Here is a 24,836-nt window from a genome sequence, read left to right as displayed (position 1 = left end):
CTTTATGGAGTCTCCGGCTTTCCCTTTTTGAAGTGGAGTAGAGTATTTGATTTTTATGATTTTATTTTATTTGGTAGGGTTATGAGATGGAAGGGGGTGAAGTGTCGAGAGTGTCATTCTTACAATGGAAATCCTTTTGGAAGAGGAAGGTTTTGCAGCATTTCCTAAAGGTGATCAGACTCTGGATTCATGTGATCTCTTCTGGAGGTGGTTCCATAGCCAGATACCCATAATTGAGAAGGCTTTGTCCCCAGCTCTCTCATGCTTTGTCCTGGACTTTGTGATCTGCATTGTACCAGAGGAGCATAGTTGTCGTGTTGGTTTATAGATCAGAATTTGATTTTTAATGTAGCTGGGGCTTGTTGCATTCCCTGTTTTGAAAATTAGGACTAAAGTCTTAAAGTAGGAGCCAGTGGAGGGACATGAAATAGGCAGCCACATTCTTTATTGGCTGTGGCTTGTGCATCCTCTTCATGTTTCACTTCCAATTCAGTGAATTATAGTAATGAAGCCAGAGGTGACACATGCATGGACCAAGGGGAGGAAGGGACAAAGTTTCCTAGCAAAGTGGAAGTTAAAGAAGGTATTTTTAGATACTGATACTACCTAGTCATCAAACCTACACATTGGTGTAACCAAAGGAATGACGTGCTGGCCAGTTGGTACTTGAAGTCGTTTTTCTCTTTATTGACTGGGACATAAAACTTCTTCTATTTGCAGTTTTTAAAAACTTGAATAATAATTAGAGAGAACATAGTGGGTGAGTTAATATCTTCATTGGGCCAACTTCTGATGGTGAAAGAGACAAGCTTTTGAGCTACACATGTTCTTCAGGTCAGGGAAAGGTATTCATGTCAGCTAAATACAAGGTGGAACAGAATGTTTAGCATAAAGTAGTTAACACATATTCTAAGGAACCATTCAAGGTGAAGTGGCCCGTTAATACCTCTGCAGTCACAGGGCAAAAAAGGGGGGCCAGTGGCTTACAGATGATTGTAAGAAGCCATAAATCCAGTCTCTTTATTAAGACCATTATTTTTAGTGTCTAGCAAAGTTATGAATTTAAGCTCTTGGGCTCATCTTATGAAGGTGTTGTGCAGGCTCACTTTGAGGATGAGGACTGAGAGGTCCGAAATGGAGTGATCATTCTGTGAAAAGTGTTCGACCACAGGTGATACGGTGTTTTAGTCTTACCATTTTTCTGTGTGAGTTCATTTGAGAGCATCGTGATGGTCTGGTTTTGCCAATATAGTTGTTATTGGGGAATTCAGTGCGCTGAATAACATACACCATGCATGTGATAGGCATGTGTAGGACCCATGGATCTTCAAAAGTGTGTTGTGGGGGTATTGATCATAGTAGCAGTGGAAATAAATCAACAGCTTTTGCACCTGTTCTATTGGTAGGGTCTGATGTATGAGGAGCTTGGTGAGGTTGAGGAGTTGTTTGAAGCCAGAAGAGGAGAAAGATTTCAGGAAAGATTTCTTTCAGGATGTGGTGCCCATCTAATATGGATTGTAATTGTTCAATTATACCCTGTAGGTACTAGTGTGGGGTGGTAGGTGACAACTAGGGTTGTGCAGTTGAAGGTTTTTCCCCCTGTATTGATGCATATTCTCTTTGGGTCACCCATTCCATGATGTGATCTACTTCTCTGGTAGAATGTTCTTTTTTCGTGGAAGCGGTTTTGAGTGTGTTAAGGTGTGTACCCTGGATTTTCTCCTCGGAGCATATTCTGCGGTATCTGAGGGCCTAGTTTTAGATAACAGATTTCTTGTTGTTACTGGATCTATGGATATAAGTTTGGTAATCTTAGGGGTTTCTTGTATATAGTTGTCTGTAGCGTTCCATTGTTGAAGCTCATTGTGGTTTCCAGGAAGTTGATGCTGGTGCAGGAGTGTCCTAGAGAAAGTTTGGTGGATGGGTGATGTTTGTCGAAGTTGTAGTGGAAACCTATGGGAGAGTTCAAGTCATCTGTCGAGAGGGTGAAAATATTATCGCTGTATCTCAGGTATATCAATGATTTCAGAAATTCTTCCTCAAAGTGGCCCCTGAAAAGGTTGACGTATTAGGGAGCCATCCTGCTACCCATGGCTGTTCCCATAATTTGGAGAAAGTGTTTGTTGTTGAATGTAACATTGAGGATGTTAAGGTGAGGGTGAGGATGAAATGGATAAGTTTAGCGATGTGTTTGAGGGGGATATCTGCATGTTGTCCATGTCTTGTAGATATTTGAGACAGGCAGCTATTCATCACTGTGAGGATGTTGTTGTATAGGGAGGTGACATCCATGGTGGCAAGGATGGTGTTCATAGGGAGGTTGTTAATGTTTCTGGAGGAGGTCGGTTGTGTCCTGGAGGAAGCTGGCCCTTTGTGTGATAAGTAGTTCAAGGATGGTTTCTATGAATTCTGATATTCCTTCAGTGATCGTTGTGGCCTGATATGGTGGGTCTGCCTGGGGTGGCTTCTTGGGGCATGAGCTTGTATTTTGATTTGTTTGGGCAAGGATTTTTGAGTGAACTGTAGTGTGGGGTCCTCTTTGATTTCTTTATAGTAGGTGGTGTCAGCTGTCGGTTCAACCTTGTATTTAGCTGTAATGCTGTGAGTACCTTTCCTAGACCTGGAGAAGATCTTGGTGTAGCTTGGAAGTTTGTCTCTTTTGCCAACAGGGGTTGGTCTAATAAAATATATTCCCTCACCTGCCTTGTGTCTCTAATATCCTGGGACCACCCTAGCTACAGCAACACTTAAAAAAAAAAAAAAAAAAAAAAAAAAGGTAGTTTAAGGGTCATGGGCATTACTCCATATGCTAGAGAATTAGACAGTGGGTACCTGTCCCACTGCAGCGCGCGCACACACACACACACACACACACACACACTTGATTCAGAAGTTGGAGGCAACACCTCAGAGCTGATGAATTATAGGTTGATGGTCAGACTTACTATGGCTGAGAAATTGAGCCCTGGGCAGTTTCAGCTATAACAGTAAAATAAGAGGGGGAGATGGAGTTTAGATTAGCTTTGTCATTCTCCATTGGCTAAGTGGGGCAGGGTTCTTGCCCATACTCTGCAGTGTGATGTGTAGGAGAGGAAGTCTTTGGTCTGCAGTGGTGCATGAAGGACCACTATATAGAAGGTGACTCCAAAAGCCAATGGCACTGCAGCAAAACAAGATTAAACAAATATTTCCAGAACAGCTTTAGAAGGGGGAGCTGATTACATCTTTTCAGCCATCTCCAGCCACTTACACACAAACATCCTGAACGAGCAAGACTGAAAATGAGAGAGGGAGGAAAGCATTTGGTTCAAGTACAAGAAGAGTATTTGTTTTTAACTAAAGTTTATTTTTAAAAAACGTTTTTCAGTTTGCATGCTGTGTTAAACATATCACAGGCATTGTGATATAGAAGACTTGCTCTGTATGAGGGAGATTATGGCACCATAAATGGAAACACAATGGGAAAAGCCTTTACGCATAGCAGGGGAACTCTTTCTTCCCACAGTTGTTGAAGCTGCTGCACTAATCAGTGTTTGTACTGGTTTTTTGCCCTGTTCTTCTCTGAGCTTGCTATATATCACTAGCCTATCAACACTTTATCTGCGTACAATGAAAGATGAACAAAAGCATTGCAGTCATGTCCTGTTGTATGTCAGAATTTAATGAAACACAGAGAGAATAGGCAGACTGAAAGGACATTTGGGGATTACAGAATTACATGTTTTAACTTAGTCACTTACTTACAATGAAAGCTTTGACACCATAAGAAAGGCATAGTCTGTGCCACCGGAAGGATTAGGCCCAGTTTCTTAATTCCTATTACCTTTCCCACCCTCCTTTTCAAACCTTCTTTTATTAACACAAATGTCATTGATTACAGATACAATTTGCCTGAGGAAGGAGCGTCTGGCCATATAATTCTGTGTTTTCTTTGTCTGAACCATAGTATTTACTCAAATGCAAAGAAGGTGGGGTTTGTTTTTTCTAAATCAATCCCACAGCTCCTAGTACGTGCTTTATTGCCATGGTAGAAGGGGTGGCAAGGTTGTCCTGAAATGCTTTCTGCTACTAGCAGTGTGGTCACCCCGCCTTTCTGGGTGTATCGTAGGTGAAGAGATGAAAGCAGTAACTCACTCAACTCCTCAAACTTTCTGGGTTTTTACAAGTGGCATTTGGTTCAATTCCTAGGTTTCCATGTTTTATTGGGAGGAAAGCAAGCACTGGGGGGGTGGGGTCAGCACATGCACAAAGACAGCAGTAGAACTGAAACTGAAGTATTATGTACAGAGTGGGGGAGTTACCTGAAGTAACTTAATACAGTTTTTGTTAAACCAAGAATGGGTTCTCTGACTATCTTTCATCTGGTAAGATTCTTTTGTATTAACTGGAAGTGGCTGAACACTAAAAATCAAGTTGGTGAGGCAGAAGGATAGGAAATAAATCTATATTTATGGGACCAAATATTTAAAGAGGCCTCAATCCTGCCACCCTTTGCAGGCACGATGAATTTTGTGAGCAAGTGACGGCATCTAGTTGAACAACCCGATTTTTGGATGCCATTGCATAGATAGATGTCTCAGTGCTTTCGATTGTGCCCAGAACCTGCAATTGACTGAGGGTGTAAAAACAATTTGTTTTTGAAAAGTTTGCCCATAAAGAAAAAAAATCAAATGAAAATATCTAAATAGAGAATTGTGGGGAAAGCTACTGCCACCCACACTTTAACTGCTCAGTAGAGAGAGGCCTTCACTGTCTAGGGCTGTCTGTCAATCGCACACCTGTCAGCAGCATTTAATTTGCTTAGGAAGACCAATCAAAAAGGATTCAGACACGTAAAGGAATAAGTGAGTGTGCTGATTAGCACATTACTGTTAACATTAGTTAGCTGAAAGGGCTGGTTTTCTGTTGAGATTCTCTCTTCAGTGTATAAGCATTCTCTTCTAACAGCTTTAGATATCGAAGGTCTTATACTACATAGTTCTCTAGCTCTCTTTAAAATTGGAAATTAAAGAAGGATTGCACGTTCGATTAGCAAAAACTCTTATTAGCACAGTACTTCATTAATAACCACATTGTGACTTGCTGGGTTATCAGTTATCCGTTCTTATTGCAAGATTCTGGAAAAATTGTGCAGTGATCCAAGTTGAAAATTAATGAAGTGTGACAACTAAGCAGCACAATCCAAATCTCAAACTCTGAGTGCAAAATGCCTTGGTGCATTCATTGAGGGCCCAGTTCTGCCAACCGTACTCACAAGGCACTCTCATTGATCGAGGTTCTATTTAGCTTGAGTAAAGTGGGCAGAATCAGGCTCTAAAGAAGAAAAAAATACTGCATCTGTCAAGGGAGCTGCCCAGGCCCTGATATCACCACTTCTGCAGGCAGAGCTACCTTGGTTCTGTGTCCCTATAGCACGTGGCCTTAGAAGCACTGCTGGAGGGGAGAGGGGACAATTGGTTATGTCTGCCCAGCTACATTATTCTCATCCCAGGCCTTTAGAACAAGTGATGCCTTGGCCCACACTCCTCTAATGAGGAGGGGGCCTGGGATGGGAGACAAGAAGCTGGAGCTCTTGTGGGGAGGGCCATAGTGAGGGAGCTGGAGCATCTGCTGGGTTCAAAGACAGGGTGATGAGATGTATGTGCGTCTAAGGCTTAATATTGTAATGAATTTCGTCCACTAATCTAACTTTGGGAAAAGCAGCCTTAACATAGCAGAGCCCTGTTGTAGCCAGCGGACTTGCTAACACTGCTGCCTCTTAAGGTCTAAGGGTGTCATGAGGTACTATCACGCAGGAAGTTTTGGGAACTCTAAGCTAATGAGATCTTTTCCATGGTCCTGTATTTGTGCCATGACTGTTATATTTGGATGAATGGCATTATTGATAATGAAGCTATGGTCTTTTCTACTTCCCTGTCATTAGAAAGTATGGTTGTGCTTTAAGGCAAGGAAATGGAGCCCGACAGTATTAATTGAACTTTATTGACATTGTGAGGTCCCCAGGGATAGACCCCTAAAGACTATCTTGCTGCTGAGATGTATTTGGCCCTGAAGTGTCGTCAGTGGGAGTGTTATGATTCAGAATAATAAGTACCAGCACTGTGTAGAGTCTGAGGTCTTTTGTCCAAAGTACACGATGACTGAAACTGCTAGGTAGTTTCCCTGCTTGTATTTCTTAATGACAAACTGTGGGGCACATAGTATTCTCCAACTGCAGAATCACTGACAAAAGAATGATGAATATGTTCTGTTTGCATTTAATACGATTTTGTCTAGTAAGAATATTTTAGCACATTGCTGAGCTGATATGCTGTCAATGCAATTGTAGCACACACATGATCCGAATATTATTAACACCACCTCCTTCAGAGCTGATTCAGCATCACTGAAAATCTTACTGAGGAGTACATTTCCGCTGAAATGGGATTTGCATGCTAAAAGCCCTGAGTCTGAGTACCAAATACTAATGTCGATTTGAAAAACCCAAACCTTACAGCATGAAACTTAGTGGGTGCAACTACTTAGTTAAATTCTAAAATAGCTGAGATGGCTGCTCTTTTAAATTGAAAGTGGGTAGAAGGATATAGAAAAATCATTAAATCATTAACAATATTTTGTTACAGTAATGGGCAAATTGTGGGGTCTTTTCTAAACCATATGTTTTCTGCCCTAAACAATTGTAAAAACTATTTTTAAATCCAAAACGTTAGTCTGCGGCACTCAGCAGTGTTCACTAATTATCCCTGAATCCAATTTATGAGGAGCTAGGAAGAGAGAATTATGCTGAAAGGAAATAAATAATTTCAGATGGAAGAAATCTGGGATGATCTAATCAACAGACCAGCATTCCAGGGCTCCAGAGATATCCAGCTTCCTCCTCATTAATTAAAAATTAATCCATTGGTTGATTAGTTGCAAAAGTTCTTTGTATTTCTCCTTCTGCAAGGAGACTGAAGTCTGCAAAGATTCTCTAGCTCCAGTTGTCCATTATATTTACAATGGACTTATCTGTGGTTAGTTACTGTAGTATTTATAGTTTTGATTAACTTTGCATCTCACATGCATTTAGTGTAGTTGAACACATGGTTGGTAAATATCTTAAGTCTTTTTGGTCCAAGTTATGTTCTGTTTGGAACTTTAATTGGACAATAATACTAACTAAAAGTGTACTCAAGTTTAAAAAAAGGCTCTGTTTTCTAGAGTCTCTAAGCATGTTTTTGTTCTGAGATTTAGATTTGTTGTCTCCTGGAGCTTTTTTAATTGGATCCAGCTATTAGCAATATTTACTCATTTCCCCTGAAGCGAGTCTCCATTCTGCGGACCAAAGGCTTAGTACAAACTTTTTAGATTTTTTTGTTTTTATTAAAATGCATGGTCTAAATTACTTGCTTTCTAAATCTTATTTGCAAGCCTCAGAGGTAAAATATTTTCTGTATGTATGTTTCCTTGTTTGCATGTGTATAATGGAGCTCTCAGTGACCTCAATCATTACAATATATTGTATAAGCTGTGTGTGTACTTTAACTATGCCTGTCTGGCCATTGTTTGATTTTTGTAATCATTTGGAAGGTAGGTGGGTTTCAAATACTAAAAGTTATTGCTTCACTTCAAGGACTGTTTGAGATGGTCTAAAAATGTTGTCTTCAAAATAAAGACGTCATTGGCAAGCTGCTGGTCATTCAGCATTCTTGAAAATCAGGGCACTTACAAATTTTCTTACTATATTTATATTAGTAATAACTTTGATTTAAGAATTTATTTTTATATTATAAGTTTTTGTTTTTTTTTACTTTTTTTGTGGGTTTGAAAATAAACTAATCAGTGTCACTGGTTTCTAGTCAGTATTACTTTCAAGTTCATTTGCACTAGCAAAATGCTACAGTGTTTGGATTGTGAACAGCACTGCAGGGCATTATCCATTTGTCTAAAAATTATTTTTAAATAAAATGAACATTTCTATTGGTCTTAGTTTTTTTAAGCTCTCTCTGACTTTTTCTTTTTTTATACAAAGCTTTAAATTTGGGGCTTTTTGCAACCTGACAGCAGCATCCATTTAAGGTCTTCAGGCTAGCAAAACAAAACAAAATAACCCTCCACTCCGATAACTTTGTTTGATTAATAATTTGAAATGGTATGTTTTCAGATGACATATCTGTAACAGTCCCTGAACCCAAATTGTGCTGACAAAATTATGGGATGCTTTGCAAAGTCCATATTATAAATACAGGAAATTTTCAGCTTTTGAATGGAAAATTGGTAGACCCTTCAGCATAATCCATAATGCCAATTGGAAGGGAAGAACATTTTTAGTAGCTCAAGATGATCCATCAAGAATCTGATCTCCTACAAGACCTGCAGCCAGTCCTACGGCCCCCAAACCACTTTTTCTCCCTCCTCCTCAGGATCAGGCAGCAGTTGAGACAGTTAGTCAAAAGGAAAACCATAAACTTCAATTTTGAGGCTGAAAAAATAAATTACATTCCAGAGTTTGGCATGTAGGTCCTGCAGCTGCCAAACCCAGACCCAGTGTTTGTGCGTGGTTACAGGTGTTATTTCAGAGCTGGAGTACATAAAAGGGCCGGACAAAGTAAAGCACAATCAGCTCTGCCAGCAGCCACTGGAAGAGTTGCTATAAATTGCTTTTCAGGTTCAGTTTGTGCTGAATATGGTATAACTAGCCAAAAAAACATATGGTGCATCTCTCTGAGCCATGCAGAAGAGCACAGAGAAATGTGTAGAGTGAGAAGGGAGAGTCTGACATGGCTCTCAATATGAGAAAGAGTAGTGAATTCTTATTTTCACCCATGAGTCTTTGCTTCCCCTTTCCCTCTTCCTTTGCACCAGGGAGGGATGGATACTGAAGAGCCTACACAGGATAGAGTACGGTTACTTCTGTCCCACCACAAACGACTGAGTTTTCAATATTTCTTTTTATATATGTTCATTAAAGTGCCCATAAACATGACCCATTAATTATGCAGCAAAGCGGTCGTGTCTGCTTTAAGTGTTGGATGGAAAGCAAGGAACTGAAGGATTTTTTTCTCTCCTTCATATGTGCGTAAAACTCTTAATGTGAGAGGGATTAGCACATGATCTATACTAGAAAAATTACCTGTTGCTGTATTAATCTGAACTGCTGCTGAATATGGTTTAGCTGCAATTGTGGTTTAGGACAAACTACATTTGGTGTCATGTTACAAAAAGACTTGATCAGTACATGCTCAAAGAAAGCCTTAACTCCTCTTGTGGCTAAACCATCTTCAGCTGCACCCACTGTTTACTGGCATCCACTGCATATGACGGATTAGAAAGCAGGTGGGAATGATTGAAATATTGTATTTGAAAAAGCGCTAATAATGACTGGTTCTCATGACTGGTTTTCAGTTTGAAAGTGCCTTTTTGGCTTTGTGAAAACAGGAGGCGAACATGCAATCTGAGGATAACAGACAAGTTGATTCTACCCCGACTGGTGATTCTCTGCACCTCAGTTTTGGAAAACGGCCATAATTTCTACTGATCCTGAGAATGAAAGAAACAAATGTGTGCCGTCCCAATTCTGACACAGCTCCTATCTTTTTTTCTAAATATATTAACTGAGGCTTAGTGCCAAGAGCAAAAACCCTTTGTAAGAAGCAATAGTCTAAGGAAACAGATGCAATTCAATTGTTCCAAGTTTTTTTCAGATGTGGCTGATGAGATATATGTATCTCTTGCTAGTATATACTTAACAGACAACACGGTTAAAACAGTATGTAAGACATGAAAAATACGTATCACAAAAAGCACCTCTTTTCTTTCATACAGCCAGAGTTTGTTCTGCATGTAAGATTCTAATATTTTTAGCTTGTCAGCAGTAACTTTTAAGAAACAGACTACATCCCCATCACACAATGTCTTTTTATTGTTTGTACTATATATTTATTACTACTTGTTTAATAAATGAGCCGAAACACCTACCCCCCCAGCCCTGAGTTTCCTAGATCCCTTATAGTCAGAAGCTGCATTCCAGCAGTTTTATGGAAGCGGCCACACAGTGAAGAAATCAAGGACACAAGGAGAATTTTTCCAAAGCCTGTGACCATTCACTTGTTAATTATTTTAATGAGACTGTCAATTCAGTTATATAAGCCTCTGAAATTCCTTCCTGTGATGTAAAGCTGATGATGGGTGACTGCTGAATCCTTAGAAGTTCAGAATTGTATCCCTTGTTGTAGTAATGGTAAAGGGTGAACAAAGAGTTGTGCAGATTGTAGGGGCTTTAAGGAATAGCCTGCATCAACTTGAAATTGACTAAAACATCCTCTTCTACCTCCAAATTGCTCCCAAGAAAGACCTGTTTCCAGCTTTCACTTTCTGATATTTTATCGGTAAATCTGTCTTTAAGAAGTGATTTGTGCTAGATTAGTAGATAATTATATAATTTAGATTCAACCTGCCAAAAATATTGAAACTACTTACATTTTATTATTACTGCAAAAACGGATTCTTATATACTGCCTCTCCCTTGAAAGGCAGTAAAAGCAAGCTGTACTACAAATAGTTTTTTAATGCTTTCTTTTTGAGCGAATGCTGTGCCAATAATAGACTATAAAATGTTTGACTGCTCATTGAGTATAATTGAAAAAGCCATGATGCAGTGTAAGATGACACTTAAAGCCACAGAAGTGAATGGTTAAAAACAAATCAAAAAGGCATCAAAATGCAAGGAAATATAAAGCATGCCAAAGCTTTGTAAAGAAGCTGCATTTGAAAGCTGTACTGGCCATATTACCCATTTTAGTAGCAATATTATTTGCTAGCAGTTTGCATAAGCCAATAGTTAGTTTCACTGAAATGCATTCGGTACAGCAAATCAGCAACTTGAGCATAAGTAGATGTTCAACACATTCTGCAATCTGTATTGGCAAAACGTTTGTTTACTGACATATAAATTATTTGTTTCATGTTTTCTCATTTACCTTTGATCCTTTTCATCCCAGGATAGATGCAGCACTTGTCCCCCAGATACAATTTGCACAAAACTGTGTTTTAGCCTCATGCCCCTAGGTTAGACACTTGCCTAAAGGAAATAATGCAATTGTATCTTATGTCTGCTTCCAGAGCTTTGAAGCAATAATTTCCTCTTTTGTAAAACTAGAAAAATAAAGGAAAAAAGGATTTATTTATTCTAATGCTAAGTGTAACTTTTTAAAAGTAGTTTTGTAGAATAATAGTTATCATTTTGAAAATAACAAACTCTCACTGATTCAACGGGTTTAAATTGGGATTGGGATTGGTTTGAGAGTTACAGGTGCTTGTTTTTCCAGATATGTTGGGGTCCAAAAATCCTACTAGAGATGCACATTTTATTTTTAGTGTGTCAGATGAGTATTAATGATCTAATGCTTTATAGAGGCACATGACTCAACGCTCTAAACAGCATCTGCCCTTAAAATAGGAACTTCATTTGTGTCCATATTTAGGGGCACGTAGATTTTAAGGAAGATTAGCAAGGCCTACTGAAGTACTTGAAAATGTTTCACAAACTGCCATTCCTCTAAAACACTTTAAAAAATTGTAGTTGAGTGACATTGTATCAAGTGCGTATTTACACCGACACAGTATGCATGTTTAATATTTATTTTCCTTTTCCAAAGGTTCGACATCGGTGGTGTGAACTTGTTGTTAAACACAAATATACAACAAGATATGCTGAGGTTGAGAAATTCCTCAAGGAAGATCAGGTCAGTTTAATACATTAATATTTTCAAAATAATCACCCTGTGTTGTGTCAGAGTATAAACTGATTTTAACTTACTCTCTAGCTGTGAATTGTCTGATATCTGAATCTGATGCACAGAGTAACTGCTTTGCATCTGAGACCTACACTATCGGGCTTTTATAATATTCACCAGTAGTTTCCAAGGTCCTGTCTTTCTAGGCAAAAGATGCTGGTTTTACAATGGTGGTTAAGCAATTTAAACTCTGTTTCAGCCAAACTAGGTTAATGAATGTGGATGGAGCAAAACCTTGTTATAATCAAGTTAACAGTCCAGGTTATAGCTCAGGTAGAAATTTAGGCTGGAACATAGTTTTATAACTAGGTTAAGCCTCAACTACATTTAATCCATGCTTAACCATAGTTGTAAAACTCTTGCTCAGTTGTTGATGAGGTCAAAGAATCCTACCTCTTGTATATATTACATATATGCAGTAGGTCCTAAATCAGGGATGGGTAAACTTTTTGGCCCGAGGGCCACATCGGGGTTGGGCAACTGTATGGAGGGCAGGGTAGAGAAGGCTGTGCCTCCCCGAACAGCCTGGCTCACGCCCCCTATCCTCTCCCACCCACTTCCCACTCCCGACTGGCCCCCTCAGCACCCCCAACCCATCCAACCCCCCCTGCTCCTTGTCCCCTGTCCTCTTCCCCCCTGGCTCCCTATCCATCCCCCTGTCCCCTGACTGCCCCGACCCCTATCCACCCTGCTGTCCCCCGACAGGCCCCCCAGGACTCCCACGCCTATCCAGCCCCCCCCAACTCCCCCCGCTCCCTGCCCCCTTACCATGCTGCTCAGAGCAGTGGCGTGGCTACATGGGAGGAGGGACAGCAGGGGAGGGGCCAGGGGCTAGCCTCCCCGGCTGGGAGCTCAAGGGGTGGGCAGGACGGTCCTGCGGGCTGTAGTTTGCCCACCTCTGGCCTAAATCATTCTGTTCTGACAATGTCACTCACATTTATTTTTACTTACAATTTTTAACTTAAATATGTACATGCATCCTCCCAACACACACACACACACACACAGAGTGACATTATTGGTGCTGCTAGGTTCAGTATACTACATTATAACAATTCACACTTTATTTGCAACATATGAGATTTTTTTTAATGGTTGATCAGACAGCATGTTGTATTTTTCATGACAATAGATTGCAACTTTGTCTTGCTGCAGCAGTGCAGCTCTTATTAGTCTCCTGAACACTATCTTCTAGATCTAGATTACACTTCTAATATGCATGAGAAGCCAGAGAACTAGTCCAAAATCCCCAGCAAACCATTTGTTCTGATAAACATATATTTAAAAAAAAAACCCTCTATGTTAACAGGGGTTTGTGTATTGTGCACATTTTAGTTATTATATAAAGCAGTGGTCCTCAAACTTTTGTACTGGTGACCCCTTTCACATAGCCTCTGAGTGCAACCCCCCTATTAAATTAAAAACGCTTTTTTTATATGTTTAACACCATTATAAATACTGGGGGCAACCCCCCATGTAATAACCTCGCGACCCCCGGTTTGAGAACCCCTGATATAAAGGGATGCAATTTCAGATACATGAAAGCTGTCATATCAGCCTCTGGTAGGCAAACAAAAAGCAACTGTATCCTTCAGCTCTCTGTTAAAAGCCAAGTTGAACAGCAATATATTTAGAATGGTGATTATGCCAAATAAGGATCAACATATTTCTGCTGTGTAAGGAAAGAATTTTTGAAATCATAACTGCAGAGTTTTTAAGCTGCTATCTTTGAGATGCTTTTTTTTTAATTTACTCCAGCAGGGTGTACAGTTTGTGGCACAACGAAGTTCTGGAATGGTTACATGAGAAATCAAAGCACTTTCTTGGCCTTACTGATCACAAAAGAACGTTGTTATTTTAAAAGTCTGCAGAAAATATAAATGTGACTAATCCAGTTTGGGATAACAGAAACCCAGTGTTTACTGCATTTTAATGTTTGAGATTTGGGTGAAATTATTACAGCTGTGCAAAAATGGGATATTTCATTTTGTGGAGGATTTTGATATTTCAGAATTGGGTTTCATTCTTATTTGGAATAAACCCCAAATATTTAAAAATTCTCTGTGAAAAGGAATGGAACTCTGGTTCCAGGATACTCTGCCTGCTAAGGAGCTGAGCCCACAGAAGCTCTAGGGTCTTCAGTTCCAAGGCAAACAACATTGTCCACAAACACTTTTTAATTTTGCCAAATTGACCAGTTCTGATGGTAAAATCCTGAGGATAATTTCTAGAGCTGGTTGGAAAAAAAAATGTTTCAAGAAATATTAAATTAAAGTATATATTTTCTAGTGGTAACTTTATTCTTCTTTTTGGCACTAGATGGTATGTTACATTGCATGAAATTACATTAACTGGACATTTGTAAAAACTTCGATCAACATAAGGGGACTGAGTTTGCAAAGCCACACTTGTATTTGCAGCCTACGCTTTTGTCAGTAGACACATTGTGATCAGGTAAGGTTGCCAGATCAGGACCAGTGTCAATCTAGCTCAAGTGATTTGCATCTTCAGAAAAGGATATGGTAACCAAGGGTGAAATCTTGGTTCCATTGACTTCAGTAAGGCTAAGATTTCATCCCATAATTTTCCTTCCCGATGGAGACTCTCAAAATCATCATTAGGGAGAGCTTTGCCTTTTCCTACCAGTCCAGAGTTGTAACTGCTATATGTGCATCCACTTGAAGGAACCAGCCTGAAACAGAAACCCATAATTTTCAACTGATTTCAGTTAACAAAATTAAGTCGGCATCTCAGAATGGATTGTGTCAATTGATATATACCAGTGACCATTCTCCATTCCTGCATTTGGAAATATCCCATCTGGGAAAGAAAATCAACTAAAGACCATTCAGATTTCTGTCATCTTAGAGGAAAGGCAAATTGCCCGCTCATGAGACATTTGGAAACAGCTCAGTTGGTGGCTGAGAGAGAACATAAACTTCAACCTGAAAAGCAGAGGAAGAAACAGCAGAAAAGCATTTTCCTGACATAATATGCTGACTCTAGCTGATTATCAATCTCCAGAGTAAATGTTCTTTTGGTAACATACTTAATGCAACATCGACAATCCTCCTCTGATTGAATAGTCTCCAAGAGAGACGCACAGACAGAAAACTGTATTTTGGAGAAAAAAATATATACCTATTAAAGGAAAAATTGCTTTGTACATGAAATGAGATTGGGTACTATATGCGTGGTGTTGGGAGCTGTGTGAAACAAGCTTGTCTTTAAAAACAAGCCAGCTAGCTATAATTGGTTATGGAATGAATGGGTGTTTTCTTCCTCTTGCAGGCTATGGGTGTTTATCTGTATGGAGAATTAATGGTGAATGAAGATGCAAAACAACAGGAACTTGCCTATAAATGCTTTGCTGCAACACAAAAACAAATGGATGTGTCCTCAGCCAAAGTGGTGGCAGAGATGTTATTCTGAAGAGGTGATTTTTCTTGATTAAAGTATTTAATCCTCATCCTGCTCTTTAGTGAGAGAATACGCACAGCTCAGTGAATAAACTCTGGCACAATGTAGAATTTGCTGATATTCAGCTCGAAGAATCATTCATTAAATTTCTTGCATGTTTTTTTCCCCCCACACTGTTGCTGGAGCAGTGACATTGATGCACAAGGTATCTAGTTGAGGAGCATAGAGAAGAGATTTTTGTACTAAGACACATCTACATTTACAGTGCTTCTCAAACATGGCTGCTCTCACACCTAACAGTCGCAAATAGAAAATGTGATACGAACTTGATAGGGGATGGCAAGTTGTAGAGTTTAACGAAATCATACACTTACAAACTAGTTGTCCAGCGTAGTTCTGGCATGATTCAGATTAGCGTGGCTTACATGCTTTTGAGTATTTTGGGTGAGGTAGTTAAGATTAGTTGGTTGGTTGGTTGTTGGTTATGCTAGGAAGTACCTGTTTATAAAGATAACTATTTTATAGCTTTATTTCAATTTGCTTCTCGTTCTGCTTGAAAGTAGTGGCTAAGGGACAAAAGTAGAAGTCCTCTCACAAACACGGGTGGAAAAAAAGTAAAATTGCAAGTAAAGTATAAACACATAGAATACAGTCATTTTCTTACTGGTTGTAAACTGGCCTTTTACACCAAATACTATATAGATAGTGACATATTCCCTTCTTATTTGAATACCCTGAGGATACTCTATGCCGGATGTTTGTACATGCATATTTAACCCATAGTCAATTAGGTTTGGTATGAAGATCCTTTCCAGTACAGCATACCTCAGATTTTTGTGTAATGATATAAGCCATCTGACAGACTGTTTTCCTTGGTTGTTCACATAACTTTACAGTTGATTTGTGGTAACAAGACAACTAGTTAGCAAAAACATTGCTCGGTATTTAGTACTGAACAGGACCCCTTGATTTGTCTTCCAGTCAAGCCTGTACAGGTAGGCAATGCTTGAAATTAGGCTCTATTTGAGTTTGTGGCATTTATTTATATGGACTAGGAGAGTGGTTCTCAACTGGCAATCTGTGTGTCCTTTCAGGGGGACTGCAGAACCCCGTTGCTGAAACCCAGTACCCTGAGCCCCAGCACTGAAGCTGGCGGCCCCTCCACCCCCACCAGGAGTGGCGTGGGGCTGAAGCCAGTGGGCCCCCCCGCAAGCCCCTGAAGCTGGAGGCTGCACTGGGAGCCCCTGCACGCCGAGCTATCACCCTCCCTGCACCCTGAGTGGCTTTGACTTTGAACTGAGTCCTCCCTTTGAGTTACTTTTTTGCTTGCATTCCCCCACAGCCCAGACAGGCAGTGTGGCCTCCTGAGTGAGTCAGGGGGTGGAGGTGGTGCTCCCTCCCTGGACCCTGCTATGTGGAACTGGCTGGAGCCCAGCCAGCCCTTGCCTACCTAAAAAGAAGTAAAACTGTGCCTCTCGGGAGACCCCTCATCACCCCTGCTGGGCCCTATAGTGTTTTCACTGTATCTGGCCTAGTCCAGGGGTTTGCAACCTTTTTCTTGCTGAGGTCCCCTTCAACAAGTTATTCATGAATAGCACTGTTCTTCTGGTACATAGTGCCAATGCCTGCCAAGAAACCTGTGGTGGGTTTGGAATAGGCTTAGATTGCCAGCATACCAGTTATAGGGGGGTCTTGCTTTATAAAACAGGTAGGAGACCAACTACAAAATGTTTGCATGCACAGTCATGTTCAGATCATCTATGCTGAGAACTGCCTACCAAACCCCAAACAAAAAAACACTATAAATGTCTTAGCCTATTTGTAATGGTTTCAAATGTTTTTAACTGCACCAAAGGCCAGAAATATGCAGTTAGATTGGTTTGGTCTGCTGCAATATATGGTGGTCTCTACCCAGAGTCTCTTAAGTAGCTAGGAAAGTTTTATTAAGGTAAAAAGGTTAAAATTATTATAACTCCCTTGGTGATTGCCTTTGTGTAACTTCCCTATGCTAGTTAGTGCATGTGTCCTATAAGCAGTCTAGGATTAGCATTAGACATTTCTGAAATGTCAAACAGGTCATCTAAATAAAATTATTTAATCAGCTACCTGAAGGAGATGAGATCTTAAAGATACTGTCACAGAATGTAAATCTAATATCTTAAGCACTATCGTTTTAAACCTGATCGGGTGATGGGAGAGAGACTACACAAGTGTCCCGCAATGTTGTGGCTGTTTGGGTTCCTGGCATGCTGATTTGTGATTTAAGATTAAAATCACATTGCCAGGGATTACCACATAACCATGACCGTGCCGCATGTGTGAGATAGGATTTTCATAATAGGCATTGGAATCCTCTACAAAAAAAATTTCAAACAAAAGGAGAAAATTCACCATTGAAGACCCTCATCTGATCTTTCGTTATGCTGAGACGAAGACCTCTCTAATGAGGTGCAGAGCTTAGCTGATTGGTGAACAGTGATTGATTTCCTCTTTGTTCACAGTGGCTAAGTTCTGCACCTGCAGAGAAGGTGAGATGGGAAACTACTTAAAAGTCAACCTACCCTGTTTGCTGGCTGAGGTACATGGTTGGTTGGGGTATAGTTTTATAGTACGTGTGAAATATAGTTTGCAGAGCATAAGAGATGGTAGAGACTTGGAAAAGAACAGAATTTTCCTGTCGCAAATGTAAGAAATGCACTGTAAACTATCAGGTTTGGCTACAAGCAAAGAGCCAGTCAATAAGTCTGAAAGATTTATACAGATTGTAATGTAATCTCAATCCTTTTCTAAAAGTTGGAGACAAATATGTTGTTTGTTCTAAACCAACTTAAGTCTGTAAAGCTATGCTTTATAAAGTTTTAGCTAGGGATTTCTCTATGCTTATTGCTTAGCCATGTGTATTGTTTTCAGGAAATGATTGTTTACGGCTGCTGCTGTTCCAGATTGTTGATGGACCCGTCCTCCGGTGCCTACTGAGCTGATATCAGTTCTGATTTTACATACTGGCTCAGTTCAGCAGGAACAGGAGTCGAGCCCTAAAGCAAAATGATGTGCCTATGAAAAGTGTAACTTTTTCTGTCTGAAACCAAATCTAGTACAGATTGTGATACTGAGCTTTTGAACACATGAGGTGTTCTAAGGAAGAAAAACTTCCTCACTATTGTGTAGAGAACTCCTGGTTTTTTTTTCTTTTAGTAGAACACAGGTATGTAATTAGTTACACAGTCTGCTTGTATCACTGTTTTCACTTCATCTCTTCCCAACAAATTATCTTGTCTCCTCGGTCTGATATTCTAATGGCCATAGCACTAAAGTAGGGTGAAACTGTAGGCATCTACAGTCTCTCTTGTCTATGCACCAATGTGACTCTGCCTTATGGTAATAATAGGAGTAACTTTGCTCCTGCATTGTGGGAAGACTAGTTAACACGACACTTCGAGACCTGTGACAGAACACATGACAATTAAGTAATTCCCATTCATAACTGTCTTACTATAAATACCAGATGGTGTAATTCAGCTCCATTGAGCTATGTAGATTTACACCAGCTAAGCATCTGGCCTCTAATTCGGTGACAAACAGTAAGTTTTTAAATATAAAGAGGGAACCCCCCTCCTTTGAAAAAAATGGGACAGTTAAGAATACACAGAGAGCCTTTACAAGCATTCCTTTATGGTGACGCTGTTATAAATTTTACTACTGCTTCTGTTGCAGGAGAGATCACAGAAAAATCTTAATATATCTACAACTAAATCCTGGTAGTAACAGGATTTCATTGAACCTGGTAGACATCAAAGGAAGAATTGTGTGCCTGCTAAAACAATCAGCTGACAAACATTTACCTCTCAGCATTTATCTTTTCAAGAGGCTTTTTGCTACCAAGTGTGTAAGTAGAAAGCACCAACTGCTCCTCAAAAAAAAAAGACATTATTGTGGTTCTGGCTAGTTAAGTAGCACAAGACACTTGATGACCATTATTTATTGTATGGTGTTATGACAATTCTGTATTCCAAATACCAAAACAGCTTAAGTCCACGTACAAAAAGGGGTTGAGAAGAGAACTGTTGATTTGAAGAAACACTTTGTACACACTTTAGCAAAGGGGCATTGCTGAAATTAGACTCGGTTTCACACTAAACACAGCAACCAATAGCAAACAGCATGAAAGTTTCTGCCATACCACTCCCCTTTAAGGGAAATTAAGTGGATTTCTTGGAGAGACTTCTACCATTCCAAGGGAGGTTTAGGTCAAGGGTGAGTGTTGTTTTTAATGTATTATTTGGTATAGAGATCCTAATCTGACAGACTAGAAGAAATTCAGTTATTTTAGTCATGGAGTAGACTGGACTGAAAACAATTGCCACTAAAAGCAGGATTGGTTTTCTTTCTGACTAAATATACTTAGTGTAAAAAGGGCATACTTTCCATTACTGAAAACTTTCTTTTTTCTCCCCATGGAATGCTTCATTTGTACCGTAGAGGTGTCAAATGTAACTCCTCTCAATGCAAAGACTACTGGAGTGATGCCTGGACACTTCCAAAATTGATCTTTTCATGGAACTGGACCCTTAAAAATGGGAGAGGGGGGCAAATATTTACCTTGTAAAATGTTTTCCCACAATTTTTATAATAAATTATGTGTGGTTTAACTATTTCCATTGCTTAGTGGTTAGGCACATTAATACATTTATAATGATAAAATAATCTGACTTTTACTCTAAAGGAGAAATGGAAACTGAGTTAGTTAATGAGTATTGATGGAAATAAATGCAACACAGTGGGGGAATTAAAAAAAAAAACAACCCTCTTGCACAAAGCCTATAAACAGTGCTCTGCTGGTAACTGATTCAGTAGTGTGCTCAAACACAATGGAGCATAGCTACTCTTTTCCCTACATTCGCTGTACCACACCAAAATTCAGAAACAGATTTTTAATTACCTGGGTTATATTCAGTTAGCAATTCAGACTGCGATAAGAATTAGGAAGCTGTCTAATAGCATGCTGAGTTACTGCCATGACTTCTAATATAGTTTTCCCCACAGAGGTAGTGACTAAGGGATCATATTCATAAAAGAGCTATGCCCCAGTTCACAGGTTTTTTGCAGAGGCCAGTAAGGGAGAACAAGTACAAATACTCGTTCTTGGTGCTTTCATTGTGTATGGGGAAAGAACTCAGAGTTGAATAAGGCACTCAAAGGCTAACCAAAAATTAAACATGAATCAATCACCAGTCCTGGACAGTTTGTATCCAATCATAATAAAAGTAAATTACAAACTAAAAGTGTTTTTGACCCTTGTTTGGTTCTTGATATATAAAAGTTGTCTCAAGTTTTCCCTCTCTCAAAACAACCTGTTTTTTCCTGCTTGCTTTTGATACTGGAAATATCAGCTTTACTTCTCTCTCTCTGCTGGAGGGTTTTACCCAGGTATTAAGAGCACCTGACGGTGATGTCATATGTACTGCAGCTTTCCCTGCCACCAGCTGAGGAAAAGAGGGACAATATAAGAATTCATTGGAGGTGAAAGAACTGCAGCACATTTTATAGTTTCCTCTGACATTACACTTCATGTCCTCCAAACATCTCACCCAGAACCAAGCAAAAAAGAAGAAAGTGACAACCTGTTGTTTCAAAAGCAATCCAAAACAGATATTGTTTTGGGGAAACAAGTTAGATTAAACAGCAGGACAGGGACAAAACATTTTTTCCTTTACAGTTCACCTTAGAGTGGAACTGGCAATCCAGTTAATGGTCAAACTGTCACTGAAGTGAGATTCAAGCGGAGGATTTGCAACAAGGGGGAAGGGCACATTTTAGCCCATCTAGTAGGAAATGGATATTCACAACAATGCTGGAGTGACTGAGACCAAGCTACAATATCATTAAAAGTCAGCGTAACAAAAAAATGCCCACAACCATGGCCTTTCAAATAAAACACATCCACAACCTCCCTTTCCCCCCTAACAACTCGATAGATCTGATTGTAGACCTAACCAAATTGAGTAACAGAGTATGTACAGGACTGCAACACAGTTCAACAACATTATCGTAATGTGGTTCAGTCTAATCTAGAATGGCAAACTCACACCAAGTGTTAACACGGGACTACAACGTTACATGATGGTCATCATCCCGGACTGCAGTCGACTAGCTTGTGCAGACAGGTCTACCGCCACCTATGCCAGACCTTGACCAATAATGGAAACATATGATGATTTCTGTTAAAGTACCAAATAAGCACTTACTTCTTAGCCTGGGCAATGTAGGTAGGGAACAGTGCTACATAAGGTGGACAGCAAACTGGGTACAGAGGAAGCAAAGATTACGGCATTGCAGCTTGATTCAAGTACAGGAGCTATAGCTTTTCCCCTGGTCTGTTAATTTTCTTGAGTGTGACATCTACAGTGTGATAGCATTTACTGCTGACTTCAAATTGGACATACAATTAATACTTGAATGGAACAGCTGCTTAACATGTTTTTAAACAGAGGATTGATATGACTAGTGATTTTAATGTGAGAAAATGTAAAATGCATGTTGGCTCTAAATAGCATACACTGACCCTTCTGTTGCTAGATGAAAAATAGAATGCAGTGAATGAAAAAATTAGATTCAGGTTAGCAATGGCATGTGTATACTACAGTTATACAATTTTCCCCAGAATTTACCCTTCTTGTAGATGTGTGCTCCAGAGAGTCAGCTTTCATTAAAAAAAAAGAAGCATTAAGCCCTTTTAGTTGCAGATATAACCTCAAAAATATAAACCAGGTGTAACCAGTGATCATCTGAATTGGCAAAGAGCCTGAAAGAATGAGAGAGGAGTAAATAACCCTAGTCAACTCTTGGGGCCCCATGGCCTTTGCAGTTGTGTAGCTGTGCAATTTGGCATGTTTCAATGCTACCACAAAAATAATAATTTTGGTTCCATACTTTATTTTGCTGCAGTGAGATTCCTGACATTTTATTTTCTATCTCACTGCCCTTGGGGGATGTGCCTGCAGCTCCCTCTTGCTCTACATCTTTCCCCTCAAGAGAGAATTAACTGCATGACAGTACATGTTCCTTTCATGGTTCTATATAATCAAGAAGAAGAGTGGGGGAGAGAGTCAGAGCTAGAGTCCAGTTCGCAGATAGGGTGCAGGAGGCAAAGATGGGGGTTAGCAGTTAAGTCCCAGGAAACTGAGAAAATGAATGAATGAAGTTGACTACAAGCTCCCACTTTCTCTGAGCTGGCCTTCCAGCACAACACAACAATTGCACAACAGTGCAATTGCTGAAGCAAGAACACAGTGAAATATTCAAGTATCAAAAATCATTCATGAATTGAACATCACTAAGTGTTTTCAGCTATGAGCCAAAGTTAAACATACACATGTGCGTTAGGATGTGGCATGATTCAAATGGCAATGAAGAGTACGCCATGGAGATACAATAAATAGTCCCAATGTGCAGCCCAGGCAGTACACAAGGCCCTGGGTATGAAGACGGAAACCCACTGCTCAGTTGCAGCAAAAAGACTGATGAGATTTTAGGCACCATCAAAAAGATTACAAAGAAAAGACAAGTTTCAGAGTAACAGCAGTGTTAGTCTGTATTCACAAAAAGAAAAGGAGTACTTGTGGCACCTTAGAGATTAACCAATTTATTTGAGCATAAGCTTTCGTGAGCTACAGCTCACTTCATCTTATGCTCAAATAAATTGGTTAGTCTCTAAGGTGCCACAAGTACTCCTTTTCTTTTTAAAGAAAAGACAAGACATTCTACCTTTGTACTAGATCATGGTGAGACACCTTCTGGAGTACCTCATCCAGTTTTAGACCCTGCACCTCAGTCAGGATGTGCAAATCATCAAAAGCCAATGGTACCTGAACACAAGTATAGAAGGTCTTAATTATAATGAAAAGTTGAAGAGTTATGGTAGGATCCACAAAGGGATTTAGGTGTTGAAACACTGAGCGGCATGGCACCTAACTTTTAGGTGCCTAGAACACTACTGTGATCTACAAAGCCTGTTAGGCACCTAGGCTCCTATACAATGAATGAGGAGAGACAGGTGCCTAATAATGTACTCCATAAAAGCTAGCATGCTAGACAGAGCCCCGCTCTGCTTTCAGAGATAGGCGCCTCAGTCTGGGCTGCAGGGAGAACCTTATCTCTGCTTAGAGATCCAGATGGGACCCTCTGTCTCCCAGCTGGCGTAAGGCAGGTTAGGTGCCTAAGCCACTTCTGGAGGGAATGAGTTAGGTGCTTGCTTTACTCCACATAAAATGGCCAGAGGAGAACAGGGTGGTAATGCAACTTTTAGCCCAGTGGTTAGAGCACTTACTTGGAATGTGGGAGGCCTAGCTTCAGTTCCCGCTCTAGCCACAGAGCGCTAGGATATATTCTGATATGGGGCTCTCTCATTTTCTCCTGCTGAAACTGTTTCCCTGTGGCTAAATAATGAAAGTGTCATTGGAGCAAGGGGACTGGACTTGGGGTCTGTGCCCTCCCAGTTGTGTACCCTAACCACTGGGCCACAAAATCATTCTGTCTTACTCGGGCCCAATTACTATTTAAGTGTTTATCCAGAGTGGTACAGTCATTGGGCCAGAAAGAGAGAATGATTCTGTAACCAGTGGTTAGTCTACTTTGAAAATATAGGTGCTGAGTGAGTTTATGTGTATGCAGGGTTCAGTGGGAACTCTGTGGATCACAATGGAGCCAAAACTGGGACTTACGTACATAAGGTCCAGATTCCTAAGTGCTTTTGTGGATCTGGACCTTTATGTTTATAGTGTTACTGCATATATAAGTACATAGAAAGGAAAGAGAATTCTGGAATCTCTTTGAACTGAGCAGTAACCAGGTGGCAATCTATTGGAAATCTTAATAAAATAGATTAACATTTCGGAGACCTATTCTCACGCTTGGCCCTCTTTACAGAGGGACTTCAGCAGATTAAAATGATCTCCTTCTCTTTCTCTCCCTAGCCTGAGCAAGCTTTTGCCTGCTTTTTTTCTCCCTCAACAAGAATTTTCCCACTTCACTAGCCTCCCAACTAATAAACAGTGCCTGTAGCCCAACCATTATCAGTGGGTTGGCACTGACAGCCTAGTATTGTCCACTCTGTTCTTACCACTACTCATCAACACCACATAAACACATTGTTGGCTCTGTGTTGATTTCCTCCCCCAACTCCACGCCATCCCCAAATTTTGGCTTGACCTTCCCGGTAAGACCTGTCTTCCCTTGATAGTTTCTTAGGAATTAAGTACACAATTGGGCTTTTATCCTCAGAGAGAGATCCAGGCTGAGAATCTATTGCTGAGAGGAGGAACTATTTTACCCAAATTCAAAGGTGGGAAAGAAGAAACAGGTGATTATTTGAGCCTTGACAACATATTTGTGTATATAAATTGGACTGCATTCCTAACTACATGCACATGATTAAATAGCTTGTCAAAAATCAAGATTATACAGATGGACATTCTGTTGCCTAAAAGGGTCAAGGAGATGCCACTTTTTGAATGCATATCAAAGGTCCATTGCACAGCCCTCATGTTTTTCCTTTCAACGAAGGAAATTTATGTAGAAACTTCAAGTAACATTAAGGTTCTCAGAGATGTAAGAAAATTCAGGCTTAGAATCTGAAACACGGTC

At 40.0% G+C, this 24,836-nt stretch overlaps 1 protein-coding gene across 7 annotated transcripts in view; it reads left to right on the top strand.

Annotated features, from left to right (window-relative positions):
• Positions 1–17,439, top strand: part of AOPEP (aminopeptidase O (putative)) — a 387,253-nt gene extending 369,814 nt beyond the window's left edge. For 4 of the 7 annotated variants that reach the window (XM_073344962.1, XM_073344964.1, XM_073344963.1 and 1 more), the window contains 2 exons: positions 11,637–11,723; positions 15,066–17,439. In XM_073344962.1, the coding sequence (XP_073201063.1) occupies positions 11,637–11,723; positions 15,066–15,206 (228 nt within the window). In that variant the 3' untranslated portion in view covers positions 15,207–17,439. The remainder of the gene's footprint in view (positions 1–11,636; positions 11,724–15,065) is intronic. The other 3 variants (XM_073344968.1, XM_073344966.1, XM_073344967.1) reach the window with 1 other exon arrangement.
• Positions 17,440–24,836: the final 7,397 nt, after the last annotated feature.

Source organism: Lepidochelys kempii, chromosome 5 (assembly GCF_965140265.1).
Source record: "Lepidochelys kempii isolate rLepKem1 chromosome 5, rLepKem1.hap2, whole genome shotgun sequence".
Lineage (NCBI taxonomy): Eukaryota > Metazoa > Chordata > Testudines > Cheloniidae > Lepidochelys > Lepidochelys kempii.
Note: the sequence above shows the minus strand (reverse complement) of the source record. Positions and strands in the feature narration are given on the sequence as shown.